Source organism: Taudactylus pleione, unplaced genomic scaffold (assembly GCF_031769625.1).
Source record: "Taudactylus pleione unplaced genomic scaffold, aTauple2 ptg000602l, whole genome shotgun sequence".
NCBI lineage: Eukaryota > Metazoa > Chordata > Amphibia > Anura > Myobatrachidae > Taudactylus > Taudactylus pleione.
This window is the reverse complement of record NW_028285004.1, coordinates 7151455-7172236: the sequence shown is the minus strand read 5'-3', so window position 1 is coordinate 7172236 and position 20782 is coordinate 7151455. Positions and strand designations below refer to the sequence as shown.

Here is a 20782-nt window from a genome sequence, read left to right as displayed (position 1 = left end):
GTGTCTGAAGCCGGTTCTGACCCAGTTTAGACCAGTGTTCAAAATCCCGGGTTCGACCCAGGATTTTGGTGGAAATGGGGTCTAAGTCACGCTACAAATGAGCACACTACCTAATGGTGGTTAATTGCAAAATTGCTAAAATACCAGTTGCCAGTATTACATAAATGATCCTAATGGAGCGCATACACGGTCAGATTTGTCAGATGAACGTTTTGAACGATTGAACGATTTTTGACTGCATTAAAATGAATGGAATCGTCCAAGTCAGACTGCAAACACATCAGATGTCAGATATCGTTATCTGACAAACGGGAAAGCGCATCGTTCATCGTCCAGGCATGTCAGATATGTCAGATTTTCCTTCAGATATGAACGACTGAACGATTTTTAAATCGTTATCGTTCAGATCTGAAGGAAAAATCTGACCGTGTGTATGCACCATTACACCAGGGTCTTTTCATTTTGCTATAAATTATTTTCTGTTTCTATTACAACACCACTTATACCACTTTATTAAAAATAAGAAGTATTTCCATCACTTAGTCCATTGAGTGAGTGTCTTTGCAATCTAAAAATATAATAAGTGAACTAAAAGCACATGGCACAACATGAGTAAACTGTAAGGCTTTTGAAACTGTTCCACATTGCAGACTGTTAAATAAACTGGAAAGCATGGGATTGGATACAAAGAGAGTTGAATGGATAAGATCATGGCTGCAGGATAGGTAACAGAGTTGTAGTAAACTGAGTGCAGTCTCAAGAGGGAAATGTTACCAGTGGAGTACCTCAGGGATCTGTACTTGGACCAGTGCTTTTTAATATCTTTATTTGTGACATTGCAAATGGTATTGAAGGGAAACTGCCTTTTTGCAGATGACGCAAAGGTATGCAACAGGGTAGACACACCAGGAGGGGTAAAACAAATGATTGATGATCCAGGTAGATTAGAGGAATGGTCAAGAAGGTGGCAACTACAGTTTAATGACAAGAAATGAAAGATCATGCACTTGGGTCTCAAAAATCCAAAGGCTAAATATAGTATTAATGGCACTATACTGAAAACTACTGAAGAGGAAAGGGATCTAGGAGTCACTATTTCAGGTGACTTAAAGGCAAGCAAACATTGTAAAGCAATGAGGAAGGCAAGTCAGATGCTTGGTTGCATAGGAAGAGGAATCAGTAGTAGAAAGAAGTAAGTCATAATACCACTGTATAGGTCATTGGTACGTCCTCATCTCGAATACTGTGTTCAGTTCTGGAGGCCATATCTCCAGAAGGATATTAATATATTAAAAACTGTACAAAGAAGGGCAACTAAAATGGTGCAAGTTCTACACCACAAAATGTACCAGGAAAGACTAAAAGATCTTAATATGTATAGTTTGTAGCAGAGAGGGGAAAGGGGGGACATGATAGAAACGTTCAAATATATAAAGGGTTTTAACAAGGTAAAGGAAGGAGACATTCTTCAAAGAAAGAAGTATTAGTACAAGAGGACATGTTCTGAAACCGGAGGGAGGTAGGTTCAGGGAAAATTTGAGGAAAAATTACTTCAGAGTAGTGGACAAGTGGAATAGCCACCCATAATAGGTGGTAGAGGCTAAGACAGTAGAGCAATTTAAACATGCATGGGATAGACCTAAGGATATCCTTCAGAAGAAGTAATAATCAATAAGGGTTGAGGTAACTATGTTTAAAAATGGAGCAGACTAGATGGGTCTCGTGGTTCTTATATGGCATCAAATTCTGTTTCTATTGACCCAGACAATCAACTGCTTAACCAAGCAGTTTTCCAACACTGGAGTGTTGAAGACTTGCCTGGATCAATTTAGTTAAGGCCTTTTGTGCTTGGGTGTTACTGAGTTTAGTATTTTACACAACATAATCCAGTGGTTCCCAAACTTTCTTGAATTACGGCGTCCTACACTATCAGCATTGTTTCCACGCTACCCCTAGCTTAAAAATGTCTTAAATGTAACATTATTCAATTAAGCCAATTGTGTTTACCTGTTATTCTTGGGGTTAGTTATGTGGTGGTGGACAGCGTTGTGCTCTGGTTGTCCATATATTTTATGATTGGCGGCCACCAAAACTGTTTTTTTTTTATCACCTTGAGCATAAATATTTTGAAATTTTGATTTGTTTCTGGACCACAACCAGAGGCTCCTTTGCAAATACCCTGAGGCACCCAGTTTTGGAACCACTCACATAATTTAATGGGAATGAAAGTATCAATGTGTATGAAAGATGAAAGTGGGGAGGGGGGGCACTTGGGTGTAGGAGTGGGTCCGAGGAGCTTGACACTTTAAGCCTCAGTTGTTCTGAAGATTGACTCCTCCCCCCTATTATACCCCACAAGCTTCTAGGCCTCAGTTTTTGCCAAGTTTTCAGGGGAACAGGGCACCTATAAGACTAAGCCTGACAGAATCTTTGGGTTCCCAGTCTGCCCCAGCTGGAAAAAAATAGTTGCATACTACCAGGTCTGACATTGAAGCAAGTCTCCGGGAGGACTCTGGCCACCGTGCTGGCTGACAATGCAGTGACCCGACTGTGCACCGGAGACGTTATAGTGAGGTGTAAGATGCTTCCAGTCTTTGATGTTGAGGCTGCGGGATACATTAAGATGGCGTGTGCCCATCCTCTCACCAAGAGGTGGAGAAGTTAATCCCTTTCAATCATCCTCCTTCTTGGTGTGCTCTCTGTACTCAGAAAGCCCGCCAAGATCACCCCGCCTTTTGTCTCAGATGCCTGTGAGAGAAGAAGCTGTGTGCCTGCTCTGTGAAACGGTGAACCCTGCTGTTAAGTTTAATGGCTTCCGTTTTTTTTTTTTTAATGGGATTCTTTGATTATCCTACTAGAACATAGTTATGTTTTATCATTGAAGGTTGGATTTATATTACTGTACACCTTGTTGGGTTGTATAGTTTACCTGTTAACCCCTTTGTTTAGTGCATTAACGTTTCATCAGATTTTTTTCATAGTGTTTTATAACTGCTATAATTACTGTTATAATTACACTATCCCTATTGTCTGACTACAAAGTTTATGCTGTCCAAGAACCTACCAGAAAATGGGGGGGGGCTGTGATTTATTTATTTTTTTGCCTGTTCTAAATGTCAGGCTAAATTATCCCAGCCCAGGACTGACCATAATGCTGTTTGCACTGTGAGGCGGAGGGCCAGCGTTTGTGTCCGCGTGGGGGAGCTTCTAGGGAAGTGTTGACTACTGTTGGGACAGTAACTTAGCTTCTGCTATGGTGGAGCTTTCTAAGCAACTAGCGGCTGCTAAAGAGCCATGTACTAGGCCTTCTAGTGCAGCTTAAGGTGTCTCCCCTCCTTTTGTACATTCTCATGTTCCCTCTACTTTTTCTCCTCAAGGTTTAGCCCTTTACCACCCCATTCTAAATTTGGACGTCAAGACAGAGATTCAAAATGGATTCTCTGAACTCTGTGATTGCAGTCAGGGAGAATACATGGCATCATTAAACTTTAAAAGATATCTACAGATGTGTCCTTTCTTGCTGTTGCTTCAATCACTCCATATAGACCCCCTTGCTGTGCTAGATCCATGTGACCTGGTTCCACTGAGCTCCTGTCCAGCTCAAAATGTACACCAGACTCATTGGGTTGTCTCTGGTAACCTGCCACTCCCTATTGTGGTAGTTAAACTAACATGAACCCAGAGAGACCGTTCTTAATCTGGGCCTGGGTTCTGGTCACCACAGATGCCAGTCTCTGGGTGTTGAGAGCAGTTGTCCTTCAGGCTTCATTTCAGGGTCTCTGGACCATTCAGGAAGCATATGTTTGTTAATGTCTTGGAACTCAGGGCAGTATACAGAGCTCTAACCTGTGCTCAAGCAATTCTCCAGGGTCATCCTGTGAAGATTGTCGGTCAATGCTACTGCCATAGCTTATTGCAATAATCAGGGAGGAAGTTCAGCTTTCTGCATCCCTGCAAAAATGTTTCAATCTATTTTTAGATCTTAAACAACACCTTCCCAGAGTTTGTTTTTGGAGGATTCAGCATTTGATAATTCTTCCTTAGAAAAACAATTTCAGGACACATTTGATTTTGAACACTCAACTATTTAGATGAGGATCAAGGCAATGTTCAAGTTGAAGCTTTAGTTTCAGCAGTTAAACAAGTTTTAAATATTCAAAATTCAGGTGAGCCTGATGCTTCTGATACAGCTTTGTTTTCTCTCTCTCTCTTAAATAATCCGTTTCCTTTCCATCTTTGTCTCAGTTGGAAGACCATTTAACTGATGCATGGTTGCATTTGCATAAACGAATTCAAACATCCTTTAGCTAAGGCAGACTAGGTGAAATGGGAGAATCTTCCTAGTGTGTACTCTATTTCATGCTTATCCAAGAAACCATTCAATTTCCTGATGCTGCAACCCTTTGAGATAATTCAGATAGAATAATGGAATCCACTCTCATCCTTTTTTTTTTTATTTTGGCAGGTGCTTTCCTTTGACCCATATTCATTTCCGCTTGGGTTAATAAAGCGCTCGAAAAATTGGCTGAGATGCTATCTCAGGACTTTTATCAGCTATTGCGGCTAGACCTGCCATGTAAATGTGTGCCTGGCAGGCAGATTTGGATTCAGTAAGATCATTGGAGGTCCTGCCTTTTGGGGAAAGGTTCTCTTTGGTGCCAAATTAAATAAGGTTATATCAGTTGCAACCGATGGAAAGCGTTCATTACTCCCTTCCACAGCACCTAAATGTAAAGGACCGACCGGTTCAATTTCATGGATAAAAAAAGACATTCTGCCCGAGGACAGACATCTGCTATTCGCGGCTGTCCTTCCAGAGGAAGACAGCCATGGACGCCCCTTTTGTCCATCTACAAAGTCCTACGAGAAACCATCTGCATTACAGGTATTCCTCCATCCCATGGGCTCTTGGGATGGGAGCTCACCTTTTCCTTTTCTGGAAGAAAGTGATCACTCACCACCTTGGATATGTAGATCAGGGGCATTATTTCAAGAGGTTGCAAAATAGATCTCTTGAAAATGTCTCCTTGCCCTTTCTTTACCACAGCCTTCCCATTTGACCCTCCAAAAGAATTTGGCCTTAAAAGCAGCCATACAGGATCTTCTTTCAGAAGGAGTCATTATTCCAGTTCCACCAGAAGGAAGGGGAACTGGCTTCTACTAAAACATTTTTCTAGTCCTAATACCATAATTCTAATTTTTTACCTCAAGACAGAGATTCAAAATGTATTCTCTGAATACTGTGATTGCAGTCAGGGAGAATACATGGCGTCATTAAACTTTAAAAGATATCTACAAATGTGTCCTGTCTTGCTGTTGCTTCAGTCACTCCATATAGACCCTCTTGCAGTGCTAGATTCATGCGACCTGGCTCCGCTGAGCACCTGTCCAGCTCAAAATGTACACCAGACGTATTGTGTTGTCTCTGGTAACCTGCCACTCCCTAATGTGGTAGTTAAAGTAACATGAATGCAGAGAGACCGTTCTTCATCTGGGCCTGGGTTCTGGTCACCACAGTCTCTGGGTGTTGAGAGCACTTCAGGGTCTCTGGACCATTCAGGAAGCATATGTTTGTCATTGTCTTGGAATTCAGGGCAGTATAACAGAGCTCTAACTTGTGCTCAAGCAATTCTCCAGGGTCATCCTGTGAAGATTGTCAGTCAATGCTGCTGCCATAGCCTATTGTAATAATCGGGGAGGAACCCAAAGCTCTCAGGCTGTGCGAGAAACTGCTTGTGTAATGAAATGGTCAGATTGTCACATTCCCTCTCTGTCAGCAGTATTCAGTCGCGGTGTGGAAAACTGGGAGGCAAAAACTACCTGAGCAGACAAGATGTTCATCCAGTGGAGTGTTCTCTCCACCCAGATGTTTTCAGATGCTGGTGGACAAGTGAGGTCTGCCGGTTATGGATGTGATTGTGTCCAGGCTAAACCATTCTACTGTTTGAGAGCCTTTCCCCCTAGCAATATTTCCGAGGGTCCTAGAGCCTGTCAGGTGGGAGAGGGCTCTCAGGAAATTCTAGCGGCACCAGATTGGGCTTGCAGAACCTAGCATTCTGACATACTATGAATGTTTAATAATGCCCCATGGCGTCTTCCTCGAAGGCCGGATCTTCTTTCCCCTGGATCTGTACTGAATCGTGCATTACGTCTTGCTTTAAAGAGTGTTTCTCTTGAGACCTCCCTACATAAGGGAAAGAGCTATTCTGATTCTGTGGTTCAGACAATGCTGAAAGCTTGAAAACCTGCTTCCTCTAAGAACTATCACAGAATCTGGAAACCTTATGTCACGTGGTGGGAATCAAACCACTTCCCCACATAATTTTACCTTTCACAACTTCTCTCATTTCTTCAACAGGGTCTGGAAGGTGGTCCCCATATTGGATCTTTAAAGAGTCTGCCCTTTCTATATTTTTTTCAGAGAAAGCTGGTGTTAATTTAAGTCATCCTGACTATTTTTGTTTTTTACACTGGTGCTCCATGTTCCACCCACTTTATTGCTCCTGTAGCACCATGGGACCTTTCTATTGTTCTAAACATTTTACAAGAGAATATCAACCTCTTGCAGAGGTTTAATAAGTTTTTAACCTGGAAAACAGTTTTCCTGCTCGCTATAGCCACAGCATGGAGAATATTAGAACTCTGCTCTACTCTGCAGTTCTCCTTTCTTTCACTTGGATAGGGCGGTTTTTGTGCTCTAGGCCATCCTTTCAACCAAAGGTGTGTGTTTTTTTTTTTTTGTTTGTTTTTTTAATTCCACACAAATACAGATTGTAGTTACAGCAGTAGATCTTCACATTATTCTGTTGTGCCTTCTACTCTAGATGTGGTTAGAGCACTCTGTATTTATGCTAAATGGACCAAGATTCTCCGTAAAACAGACTTTGTACTTCTTGACTCCAAAAGCAAGGATGACCTGCTTCCAAACAGATTATTGCTTGCTGTATTAGGGAAGTAATCCATGTTGCTTACATTGCAGCTGGTTAGCATGTAACAGCTCATTATAGTCACTCAGTTGGAGCAACATGGTGCCTCCACTGAACAGTAGTGCAGGGCAGTCACTTGGTCATCCATTCAACCTTTTGCACACTTCTATAGGTTTGACACCTTCTCACCCAGAGATGCAATTTCAGAAGAGTTTTAAGGGTGTGGGTGTGTGTATATGTATATAATATAATTTTCACACACTAACTGGTTTTCGCAATGGTTGGTCTGCGTTTCTTCTGTACTTTGCCTCTCCTCCTGGGCTTTGTTAGTAATGACTGAGGGCAAGAGGCTTGGTATAGAAGGTGGTGGAGCCAATTTTCAAAACAGTTTAGTCGTAGGGGTATATTTACTAAAGTGCGAGTTTTTAGAAGTGGAGATGTTGACCATAGCAACCAATCAGATTCTACTTAACGTGTATCTAGCACCTTCTAGAAGATAATGGCTAGAATCTGTCTGGTTGCTATAGGCAATATCTCCACTTCTATAAACCTGCACTTTAGTAAATATAGGGGCCTATTTACTAAGCCTTGGTTGGAGATAAAGTGGATGGAGAAAGTACCAGCTCCTAATGGGGGGTGTCCACTTAGCGATTTAGCCAAGCGATTGCACAATAACGACGTCGTTATCGTGCAATTGCTTGCAAATCGCGTATGCATCGTGCATGTTTTGGTCGGAAGCGACCAGTGAAGGTCATGGCAGCACATCTGCAACACATGGGTGTCATAATTTTACCATACCTGGATGAGCGCAACCTCCACTGGTGCCCAGGGATCACATTTATCTGACGATACAGTTTCTTCAATCACATGGCTGGGTAATCAACTGGAAGAAGTTAACGCTATCTCCATCCCAGTAGATGCTCCATCATGGGAGCCTTGTTGGATTCCAGAACTCAGTCTTCCTCCCTCTGGACAAGATCTTGTCATTGCAAACCAGGATTCGCAACTTTCTCAGTCAGTGGCGAGTGTACATTCATTCATGCATGCAAATTCTGGGGTAGTTAGTTTCAGTTTTGGGCAGATTCACTCCTGGCCTCTCTAGGGACTCCTTCTGAGGCGTTGGATAAAGTCACTCCTGAACCTCCGGGCTCAGACTCTAATCCTTCCCCAGGAGGTAATTCTCTACCTTTTGTGGCGGCTCCAGCGTTCTCATCTGGACAAATGTCGCCCATTTTGGATCCAGGACTGGGTCCTACTCGCCACTGATGCCAGCCCTTGGGGGTGGGATGCTGTAACTTGTCAGCTAACCTTTCAGAAGGTCCTTGGAAGCATCAATAGAGCCAGCTTCCATAACATGCTGGAGCTTTGTGCTGTATACAGGGCTCTGTGTCAGACACAACACCTCCTTTGGGGACGTCCGATGAAGATAGTTGGACAACGCAACCGCGGTGGCCTACATAAATTACCATTGGTGGCACTCGCAGTCAAGGAGCTTTGCTAAAAGTCTCAGCATTCTTCGCTGGGCGGAGTGGCATCTTCCAGCACTGTCTGCAGTCTTCATTGCCGGAGTTCAAAATTGGGAAGCGGACTTCCCAAGTTGTCAAGACGTACATGCAGGCGAGTGAGCGTTACATCCGGACGTCTTCCAGCTGATTGTCCGGCAGGCAGCGACGGACTTCGACCATGATGGTGTTTTGCTACAACCACCATCTTCCGAGATATTGCTCCCGCACCAGGGATCTGGGAGCTCTCCTGCTAGATGCACTGGCAGTTCCCTGGACCTTTCCACTGATTTGTCTTCCCTCCGATCTCCATGATTCCTCTGGTCCTTTTGCAAGTCCAAACTGGAAGGAGGCACTCTGATCCTGGTGGCTCCGGATTAGCACTGGAGGGTGTGGTATGCAGATCTTCTGGGCCTGTCCATAGACACCCCACTGCATCTTCCACTGCGGCTGGAACGTCTATCGGGGCCCCTGCTTCCATCCGGATCTAGCTAGTCTCACTTTGATAGGGTGGCTTTTGAGACATCCAGGTCAGTGGGGACTTCGTGGGCAGCACGCTGTGGGGCTTCTGCAGAACAGCTCTGTAAGCCGGCCACATGGTCGTCTGCTCATACCTTTTATCCGATTTTACGCCTTTTATACTTTTGCGCTCTCGGACGTCGCCTGTGCTCACTGCAGCTCAGGAGCGTCCCCTCCCATAGGGGACAGCTTTAGGACCTCCCAGAGTTGTCCCTGTGCACCCTAGTGGAGGAAGAAGAAAAGGAGACATGTCTTACCTGTTAAGTCTTTTTCTTCTACTCCTTAGGGGATGCAGGGCGTCCACCCTCGCGCACTTGTCTTCCGGGGGATGGTTCCTTGGGGACCGGTCCGGCTGTACTTTCCATGTCATGTATTGTTCTGTATGTATGTCGGCCTTCCTTCTCTACCTCGCTCTTGCCGTGGGCTTGCAAACTAAACTAAACTCTGATCAGGTCCAGTGCCGGAGCGGGGTATAGAGGAGAGGAGCCTGGGCTTGTGGGTAAATTTCATAAGTTTGGTGCCCAGACTCTCCTCTCCAGGCTATACCCGGAGTTGTCCCTGTGTCCCCTATGGAGTCGAAGAAAAAGACTTAACAGGTAAGACAGAAGTCTCCTTCTCTCCGTTCTCTGTAGTAAATAGACCCCATACCCCTTAGTGTTGAGCTCCTCTGACCCACTACTATACCCAGTTTTCCAGTGTCCCCCAAGGACTCAAAAAAACAGATTTTTGATACCTGAAAATCATTTTATTTAACAGTTTTAGTAGGTGGTTCAGGAAGGTTTTTTAAATCTAGGATATAAGTGGAATGGGTCTCTTCATCACCAGGAAGGGATATAAACAAGATTAAGAAGTAGTAATTTTTTCCATTCCATTACTTTAACACAGCCTAAGGATGTCTGTAAAAGCTTCCACACCCTTCTTTATGCATTGTAATACAGAAAAGCTTACTTATGCCCCTTTTTAACTGTATCATACTGTGTATAGTCAACTATACATTTTTTTTCCATTACCATATTTACTACTATCGTCAGTTGAGTTGGTATGATGAAATAAAACATATCACTAATCATTTGTTTCTTTAAAAAGCATTAAAGGAACAACTAACAAATGATAATGAAGAATTGAAACAGAGGAATGCTACCCTTGATCAACAGAGGGAGGAACTGGAAGTTCGCATGAGTGCTTTAAAATCACAATATGAAGGACGTATTTGTCGACTGGAGAGAGAGTTGCGTGAGCAACAAGAGCGACACCATGAACAAAGAGATGAGACTCAGGAGCCTTCAAAGGTAACGCATCAGACTGATCTTTTCATAGAACTTGTGTATATACTAAACTAGCTTTAGTAAGTTCTAATTTTCTTGCAGGCACCTGAGCAGAGACAGATCACTGTTAAACCAACTGCAGCACCTGGAGAAAGAGGAATGTAAGTAACAGTAATATTTACTTTAAGTAACTAAACATGAACGTCCGTTTTGCTCATGACTGCAAAGTATACTACTGGATGCTTCGGTCCTCCCCCTCTATACCCCGCCCACAGCCGGAGGGCAACTCCGTTTTGTTGGTGTCTGGCAGGAGTTGGATCACCGTTAGTACAGTGGGGCTGCTATTAAGCAACCCAAGCTTATTTTTATGATCTAATATGATTATATTATATAACTTTTAATTCTATTTTACTTCAAGAGCAGCAGTGCGAGACAGTCCTTTGGACGTCTGCACGGCTGCTCCATCACCCCTCCGTGGCGCCGTGTCACCCGCCCTAGGCTAGATACTCCCAGCGGTGCTCTGAGGGGGACATAGCTAGCGAGGCTCCCCGGACCCTAGACTGCAGCTGGGACTTAAGGGGACAGGTGGGTCCCTGCAAGCAGGGATCTGCCTTACATCTAATGTGCAGTCTTGCCTCCGGTCTTGACCGGAGGCACTGATGTGGACACTGGTTCGTCCGGGACTCCACTAGAACACCAGGGCAATACAAGCACTGGCACAGGGCACAATTTAAGGCTAGGGAACCTGGTGGCTAATGTCTGCATAGGGGAGAAGGAGTTCTCTCTGTGGCCCCTCCTCCAGTTCAGGGCGCGAATCCCCATCAGTGTCATTCCTCAGAACCCACCCTGGGCTACCTTTTCACAGATGCTGGTAAAACTTGCCGACCACCTTGCGGTCCCTGTGGTCGCTTCCCCTATGGGGATGGCCACAACAAAGTGCTCCCTGCAAATCCTTTGCCTCCCCCATGGGTCTACAGCTTTTCAACAAATGCTACAAAAGGAGAGACCCTTACCTAGTAAATCTACTTACTGCTCTGTTATCTTCCCAGTTATCAGATACTGATTTCTGGGGAGGCCGAAGACTCAGATCTTTCTCACTCTGACTCCCCATCCGTAGAGGAGTAGCCTACCTCTAAGTTGAATATACAGTACCTGCACTTGTCAGGAGTTTCTATTTGCAGAATAGATTTTACAGCTAAGGCAAAAGAGCCACTATTTAAGCGACAAAAGGTAGTTTTGCCAGAGTTTCCTCACTCTGATCAGCTATCTGATCATATGAGTGACGCATGGAATATGCCAAGTAAAAGATTTCAGCTGCCTAAAAGCTTGATTTCCTTTTACTCTCTTCCAGCTACTGATTGCACTAAATGGGAAGCTCCCCCTGCAGTGGATTCCCACATGACACGTCTAGTTAAGAATACTACCTTACCTAACCATACTGCAACCTCCTTAAAGGAGACTACGGATAGAAGAATTGAAGCATGTCCCAAATCTATATACTCTTATAGGAGCGATTACTCATCCTGCTGGGGCTACGGCCTGTGTGGCAAAAGCCATTTCGGTTTTTGCAGAGGTCCTGGAAAATGCATTTCCCTCTGATGCTTCGAGGGAACAACTGTCCTATATATCTCACATTAGAGATGCAGCCCCTTATTTAGGCGTAGCAGCTCTGCATACTGCTCTCCTAGCTTCCGAGGCATCTGCCACATCCGTAGCAGGCAGCCGTATTGTTTGGCTTCGCTCAAGGAAGGCCTCTAAAAAGGCATCTACCTTACTCTGGGGAGATCCTGTTTGGACCAGAATTGGACAAAATTGTGACAGCCTTGGCAGCTTCCGAGACGACATCCTTGTCGTCTGCAAATAATGCAAAGCCTTGGATATCATCCTTTCTGTCCTTTCGTCCTCGAGGGAAAAACTAAAGGTCAATCCTTTCCAAGGTATCAGGCATCCGCTAACGCAGGGATGGGGAACCTCAGGCCCGGGGGCCGTGTAAGGCCCACTGAATCATTTGCTCTGGCCCTCCTGAGCTTTTTTCTGCTAGCCTCACCTAGCTAGCAGCGTGCCTAGAATGGCACCTTGCAGCCAGAATCTATACACCAGTGCCGCCTGGAGCGTCCTTTGGACCCTTCAGACAGTCACACCGCTACCCTTACAGCTCCCCGGAGCATCCTCAGAATGCTCCAGGCATTGCTGCAATCACTGACGATTGTGGCCTCTCCCCTGTGTGACATCACATGGAGGGGGCATGGTCTGCACAATATATAGTCTTCAGGTAGGAGATATGTAGAATGTGCTGTAGAGCACATCGTCCTGTCACTCTCAATAGCACTGTTACTGATTTAAGCAGGTATACTTTAGGACTGATGAATCCAGTTAAAAGTTCCTGTGTGGACTTTGGGTGATTACCCTTTTCTAGGTCCCCAATGGAGGTATAACGAGTAGCTCCTGCCAGTGCCACAACCCCCAAAATGAGTCTGTCAGGTAGCAGCAAAATTATGTTATTACCTTTTGGCCTGAATGAACAGTCACATGTGCTTGCATTAGATATCCGGGATAGTTGCTAAATATAAGCAGGTAATAATATAGTGCAGCAGATGTTGATTGTGCTCCTTACCCGACGCAGATTAGGTGAACGGCTACTGAAATTGGCGGCTTGTGCCGGTGCCAATTTGTTGTAGGATTTTCTTTTTCTGACCATTGGGAGACACTGGGAGTTTCCATTTATGTTTATCTAGTTACAATGTTTCCTCCTCATTCATTTTTTCTCTAAAATCCTGTGGTGCTTTGTTAGAGAAATAACTGGCTTTCTGAAACGCAAGGGTTATAGATTGGGAGGAGTTAAGGGGCCTATCTATTAGACGACAGGTGGTTTTGGTCGGAACGTTCAGAAAGTTGTCTAATGGATAGCCAGCAAGGACCAGCGATGCGTGTCCACGCTGGGTCCTTGCTGACCCCAACTATCTGTGGAATACGCTCGTCAACCTGACGACAAGAGTTAGGTTCACATGTTCACAGATAGATCGGTCTCCTGCACTGAATGACTATCAGTGAACGCCATTCAGCGTGGGCACCGCAGTCGGCGACCTGAAGGAATGCTAGACTTTCAGTTTTTCAGGTCGCCTAATGTATAGGCCCTATTAGACTTCACCTAAAGGTTTCCAGCTCAAACTTTTCTTACAAAAACAATATAATTACATAGTTTAGATGGGTTACTTCAACAGGTGGGTGCAGAACACCAAGATTATAACTGTATGTGAAAAATAACTTTTATTCAGGAGTGCTATATTATATAGTATGTAATGTTAGACATCTTTTTCTAAGGCACAAACGTGATGGGCTCCAACTTTATAGTCCCGTTGTGATTCTGGCAAAATAGTCGCTAGATTTGAGGCAGCAATTAGTTTTAAGGCAAAAACAACTTTGTTTTGCCTTTAAAACTAATTTCATCTTTATATCACTGTATTTACACTGGGACCAGCAAATTGGAGCCTATTACATTTAGGCCATTGTTAGAATATCTCACAAATGTAGGCACATTTTTATTTGATGTTCCAGGGCAAGCATGACAGAACCACCGACTGCTAATATTAAGCCAACTCCAGTTGTGGCTACACCAAGTAAAGTTACTACGACACAAAGACCACCAAGAGCTAGTATTCGTCCTATGGTCACTCCTGCAGTAGTGTCTACTCCGACTACTACACCCACAGCTACAGTCATGCCTACAACGCAAGTGGAAACACAAGAAGGTATTTTATATGCTGATTTACAATGTAGTAGGCCACACTCCCAGTATTTTGTTTTTGTCTTGACATGTTGTCTTTTTCTACACTTAGCTGTGCAGTCAGAAAATCTATTGGAGCATGTTCCTGTTTTTGGAAGCACTAGTGGGTCTGTTCGCTCCACTAGCCCTAATGTCCAGTCATCACTCACCCAACCCATTCCAGCTGTTCAACAGCAAACTGCATTTGTTCAGCCTACGCAGCAGTCACATGCCACTATAGAGCCTTGCACTCCAGAACCCACTGTAGAAGTTGTCCAGAGTGCTCCTATGGAAAGACCATCAACTTCATCATCATTATTTAACACATGTAAGTTTGCAACAAATAACTAATTTAATAAAGATTTCTAATTGTGGAAGAAGAATGCTTATGGTGGTTTTCTAAAACCACAACACAAATATAAGATATACACCTTTAAGGAGCGCAACAGTTTTGAATAAAAATAGGCTATTTGTAAAGCAGAAAAAAATCAATATACATGTATACAAACAATATTCAATGAGTTAGAACAGGGGTAGCCAACCTCGGTCCTCTAGCGCTACTAACAGTTCACGTTTTCCAGATCATCTAGCTGGTGCACAGGTGTATTCCTTACTCACTAACACATTTGAAAAGATCCACAGGTGGAGCTAATTATTTCACTTGTATTTTGTGAGGAGACCTGGAAAACATGCACTGTTGGTAGCTCTCCAGGACCAGGGTTGGCTACCCCTGAGTTAGAGAATGCGATCAGTAGTCACTAGGGGTTTTTAAGTGATTAGTTTACCTAATCAATCACTTTTTGATATCACTTGACACCTTGTATAACAAAACATGCCAGGACAAAAATAAGCACTAGGGTCCGGTCTTTTAATGCAACTTTGTAACAGTCCTTTGTTATTATAATGGTATTTTAAAGATTACAGCTATAAAGTCTGCAAGGTATGCATACAGTTATAGATTGTAGTAGGTCAAAAACCTCCCCCCCCCCCCCCCCCCCGTGTGCTCACTTCAGCCCCTCGCTTACCCCTTTGTTACTTTTGGCACTTAGCACAGTGCTATCACAGACGAGAAGAGAACTCCTTTCGGAGCACACGGGGGGAGGTTTGAGACCTACTACAATCTATAATAGTATGCATACCTTGCGGTCTTTACAGCTGTAATCTTTAAAATACCATTATAATAACATAGGACTTTTACAAAGTTGCATTAAAACACTGGATCCTAGTGCTTATTTTTCTCCTGGCATGTTTTGTTATACTATGTGTAAATCAATATCAAAAGTGAGTGATTAGGAAAACTAATCGCTTAGAAACCACAGTGACTAATGATCACATTCTCTAATTAACTCATTGAATTTTTTTTCTGCTTTATAAATAAATTGTATTTTTTTTTTTTTTTTTTTTTCAAAACTGTTTCGCTCCTTAAAGGTTTGTACCTCCTATTTATGTGTTTCGATATAGAAGTACTGTTCAGAGGTACTGTCTAGGAGCAGCAATATATTAAATTGAGAGTAGATCTGTTTTTAATGTATATTAACTATAACTAGTGCCTGATATGCTATTTAAACTGTTTTTCTAAAACCACCAACTTTTTCAGTTCCAGCAGTACCAACCTCTTCAATCTCAAAGCGTCCACGTGAAGAAGGTGAAGAGAGCTCTACGGAAACTACTGAGCAATTAGTTGAAGATTCAGATATACCTGTAAATAAGAAGCTTCGAAGTGTGCAGAGAGTGGAACCAGAGGTTTGTTGGCATGTGTTTAAGGATTTTGGATACTGTAATAGCTTTGCCTTCAGGACTGGTACACACTTTTTTTTACTGTGTTATTGCATTGATCATGGCTAGTCTTGTTTTGTACTTAAATGTTTGCTTGAGATTGACATGCGCCTGTTTATGGTCACAGGAGAGTTGGAAAGCCTTTCCATTTAAAAGCTCCTATCTGAATATAAAACTGTATAATACACTGCCATTTAGGTCCTGAAAAAAATTATTGCAAGAATGGAAATGCTCATTCTAAATGCCATTATCTTGTTTTACCGCTTTATTTATTTTTAATTCTCCCATTAATTTTTTTTTTAAGGAGGAGATTTTGACAGAAGATCTGCCTGAGGCAGAATCTCATAATTTTGATCAGGAATCACAGGATACACTGACACAGGTAAAAATAAATCTACTGATTTTATCTCCATGTGTTTTACACCATTTTATGTTTATATGTATTTGAGTGTGATTTTTCTGTAGGATAATAAATGTTTAGTAAACATTTGATATAACTAGATGGGCTTACTCTGCCATCTGAGTCACTGTTTTTTTGTGGCTGAATGGCCTTAAGTTGTCACTCTAGGGACATAGGTGTATATTGTTGGTAAGGAGGAATTTATATGAGGGCCATTCCATGAAATGTCCCATACGTGACATACCTGCGTTTTCAACAAGTTAAATTATAGCTCGTTCTCATAGGATTTATTCCAAAAATAACACAGGCTCTTAACCACTTAACTAGCTATATTTTTCCAAAAACTGCTGAGAAATTGTCAGGTTTTTTTTTTACATTAATGTTTATTTAGACCAGGGATGAGGAACCCTCCTGCCCGGGGGCCTTATAAAGCCCTCAGAATCATTTGGTCTGGCCCTCTGAGCTTTTTTTCTGCTAGCCTCATATGGCTAGCAGGGTGCCTAGAATGACACACTGCAGCCAGAATCTATGCAGCAGTGCCACCTGGAGCGTCCTTAGGATGCTTCAGGTTGTCACAACACTACCCTTACCACTCCCCAGAGCATCCTCAGGATGCTCCGGGCATTGCTGTAATCAACGGCAATTGTGGCCCTGCCACGTGTGACGTCATGTGGAGGGGGCATGGCCTGAACCAAGCCTGCAAATAATGTCATATGTCAAAATGGCCCTCAGCAGAAAAAAGGTTCCCCACCCCTGAGTTAGATCATCAAAATCTATGACAGAGGGTGCAAAACACCTACACAAAACATAGCAAAAACATATAACAAATAGAAACAAAATACAATATAAAAAACAGGTCACAGAGAAAATAGCAATCAGGCCATAAAACAAAGTAAAATAGGACAGAAAGGAAAAAAAAAAAAAACGAAAAATACTGAGTACAAGCATGAAGGGGAGAGGTAGGGAAAAGGAGCGACCACCTGAGATAACGGCAAAAGAACTAGTTGAAACATGAAGTGAATTAAGAATCCCCACTAATGTAAACCAAATAGGAGTCTTTGAATAGAAACCAGGGTCCCCAGATACCACTGAACTCTCTATATTTAGTAGCTCCAGATATAAGATCATCCATGGATAAATTGAATTCCAATCTGGAGAACCATTCTGCTATGGTGAGACGTCGGGGATCTCCAGTGAACTGGAATTACAGCCTTGGCTGCACTGTTGAGATGTTTAAAAAATCAAGAACATATGTTTAAATATATCGAACTTGTGTATGTGTGTGTGTAATATATATATATATATATATATATATATATATATATATATATATAACAATAGTAACCTGAGGAGCGCTTAATATTCACAATTTCAATCCCTTTGGTAATACAATATTGATATAAATATATAGATTGAGTCAATGGAAGATGAGTTGATGCACAAACCACTTTAATCATTCCAAAACACATTATTAAAATTCAACAATACATAAAAATGTTTTCTTATTAGCATATAACCGGTCATTATCCCAATTATAAGGAGCAGGATTATTGAACAAATCTTTGTCAATTGTGACGACAATCACACAACGCTTTTCGCCGATCACAACTTCATCTGGTTCTGTGGCGTCTTTGTCTTGTCTCAAAATGTGTAAAAAAAAAACACCCTTTTAATGACTGCTAATACTGGCTGATTCGTTAGACAGCTCCTGAGTATTTTTAAATCCTTAATTATAGGAACAAAACATCTCCTTAATTGCTTGCTCATGTTGTATAATAGATCATATATAAATCCCAGACACTTCTAATGCTTCTTTAACAATAGGACAGTCCTTCACCCTTGTGAGTCTGGGATTTTTAAATTATGACTGGAGTGATATTTCTGGGACGAGTGCCGCACCTGTAATCTGTGTGTGTGTATATATATGTGTGTGTGTGTGTGTGTGTATATAAAAAAATTTTGTTGTGTATGTATACATGCATATAATGTACTTTTTATATAATATATACAGTATATGGACTACTGAAAAGTATTTGCTTGTGTTATAGAAGATGTTGATGGATTATTATTATTGAAAACAGCCTTTCGTTTGGAATGATTGCTATATAGGAAGAATATATATGCATTTACTCTAATTCTGGAAAGTATATTTTTAGTTATGTCCTTCACTGTATATTTGCTGTGTCTCCTACTTTGTCCCTGTTGCCAGGGATGACTAACTTTAGCTTTGATATAACCATTTCAGTGAGAGATGTAATAGTGCTTAATGTTGGTTAGTACGTAATATTTAGCTAGTCTATAATACATTTTCCCTCCTCATGATTTACAGAGTGGTAGTTTGGAGTATCCGCACATTCCAGATAGCGAGGAGACTTCACAATCACTTATGGATATTGCAACACAGTCTTCCGATCAGACCCAAAATGTGCAGTCCTCCCAGGATGTTACTCCTAAGCGTGATGATGTAATTGTCATAGACAGCGATGAAGAGGAGGACGATGACAATGAAGCCGATCAAGAGGTAACTTTGGCCCTTTATAACAACTGCAGGGTTAAAGACTTAATTTTGAATAATTTTTGTGAGGATTATTTAATTTTTTTCTCCCTCCCTCCCAGGACATACCAGGTTATGAGGAGGAGGAAGAGGATGATGAGGAAGAGGATGATGAGGACATGGGTGATGAAGGGGATGAGAGTAATGGTGAAGACGGTAGTGCTGATGGAAATGAAGCCTACGAAGGAGATGATGCTGCGGTGTGTCTTTTGTTTCCAGGCATTCAGTATTTTTCAGTTCATGTTTTTAGAGAGGTCCATGGTTGAGTACAGGTGGTTAAATCAATTGACTGAGGTACTAATTAGGTCATCTGTGCTCAACCCTGGATATCTCGAATACCAGAACTGTTGGGGAGCCTTGAGGACTGCGTTTGGGAACCTCTGACATTAACCCCTTCAAAACCTAAGTGGTTTATATTTGTGACCTAGCCCATTTTTTTTTTACTTTGTTACATGCAGTATTTTTTCTAATTTCTCTGTCAACCAAAGTCAATTATGTATTTTTTCAGGGCATATAGGAGTTTATTTTATACACTTTATTTCAGAATTTCTCTTCCTATCATTGGAGAACTTTAGTAGTAATCCCGATCTCCAAATCATTCTTCCCTAGTTTTTTATTACAAGGTGGACCTGTTGGGAATTTTGTAAAGATAACTGCTATTGTAGTTACCAGCACCTTCTACAGATGTCCTATGGCAAACACTAGGAATAGAGTGCAGAGGGTGCATTTGCCTAAAGCCAGGATCGCAATGTCCTATTTAAGGTGAAACTTTGAGACCACCTTGGGCTGAGAGGAAGGTTTTTGGTTTATAAAAAAAAAAGCCCTGTCTTCATGGAAGATGAGGCATGAGGACTTTGAAGACAAGTACCGCAGCTCTGAATCTCTTGCTCTGGATTTAGGCAACAGAACTTTCATTAAACCAAACTTATTTTAAAAGGAGGGTGATGTAATGCTGGCAGCACCAGGTTGCGATTTCAAGGAGATCTTGGTGGATGTACTGTATAGAGGCTGCACATGCAGCAATTCTTGTATGGTGGTATGTCCTTTAGGTAAAAGAAAAAGGGCTGACCATCCTACAGAGCAGCAATCAGAAGTCCAGTCAGCAAGCGGTTGGAAACCATTTTGATTCACACCAGGAGATATTAATCTTTCCAACCCTGAAACATGTTTACGAGGCTTGAGCATGATCTAACCCACAAAGTCGGAAAAAATTATTGACTTTGATTCACATTGACTTAACAGCCATGCTGTGAAAGGTAAACGAGGAGCTCTGGTAGTAAAAAGGTCTTGACTGTAGAGAGGGGTCTTGGAGAGAGCCGCCCTGGACTTTGTACCATGCTTAGATTGTGTGTGTGTGTTCCAAAACCACCTGGACAACTCCATTGGTACCAAAATTTCCAAAATGCTTTCCTTTCTTCTTCGGGTTCCATCGGGTCCACAGGAATTACCTTTGAGTATGTGGTTGGAGTGATCCAGGCACCAAACAGTTACAAGCTTTAGCTCCCAGCATGCACTGGGTCCTCCATATGTACCCCGCCCCTGGCTACATGTACTCAGTTTTTTCAGTTTGGTGCACAGGATTTAGTGCACCTAGTTAGATGGGACTGCTCAGGCAGTCCCAAGCTTTGGATTTTTTTTCTCCAGAGCAAGCAGTACTAGGTGTCCTAATGGACGCCCGTGCTGCTGCTCCATCTACCCCCGACGGCACCGCAACACCGGTGAGGGAACTGGTGATTTTGGCGGGCGCCAGCGGAGTTTGACTAGATGTGACGCTGGGCCCGGTACTGCAGCCAGAAGTACAGGGATGCAGGTAAGGTGGTATCCCGCTTTCGGGGAACCACATGGCAGGCAGTGCAGACCTACCCAAGGTTGCTGTAGTGGGGATCTGGAGACGACTGCTTCCCCGCTAGCCCACCGGGGCATACAAATCTGGCGCTGAGGGCAGTTGTGACGACCATGTTAAAGGCCAGTGCACCCGGTGGATTGATACAGCCTAGGGGAGGTAGGCTCTCCCTGGGTTGCATCTCCCGGGCCTCCTGTGCATATGAGACACCCAGAGACCACTTTCAAGTGCTCT

At 42.8% G+C, this 20782-nt stretch overlaps 1 protein-coding gene across 1 annotated transcript in view; it reads left to right on the top strand.

The window, feature by feature from the left end:
* TPR (translocated promoter region, nuclear basket protein) overlaps positions 1–20782 on the top strand; it is a 294162-nt gene that overhangs the window by 229653 nt on the left and 43727 nt on the right. Inside the window, exons 34-41 of the mRNA XM_088453921.1 lie at positions 10034–10236; positions 10315–10373; positions 13768–13961; positions 14049–14303; positions 15573–15718; positions 16056–16133; positions 18481–18672; positions 18768–18905. Coding sequence (XP_088310047.1) covers positions 10034–10236; positions 10315–10373; positions 13768–13961; positions 14049–14303; positions 15573–15718; positions 16056–16133; positions 18481–18672; positions 18768–18905 — 1265 coding nt within the window. The remainder of the gene's footprint in view (positions 1–10033; positions 10237–10314; positions 10374–13767; positions 13962–14048; positions 14304–15572; positions 15719–16055; positions 16134–18480; positions 18673–18767; positions 18906–20782) is intronic.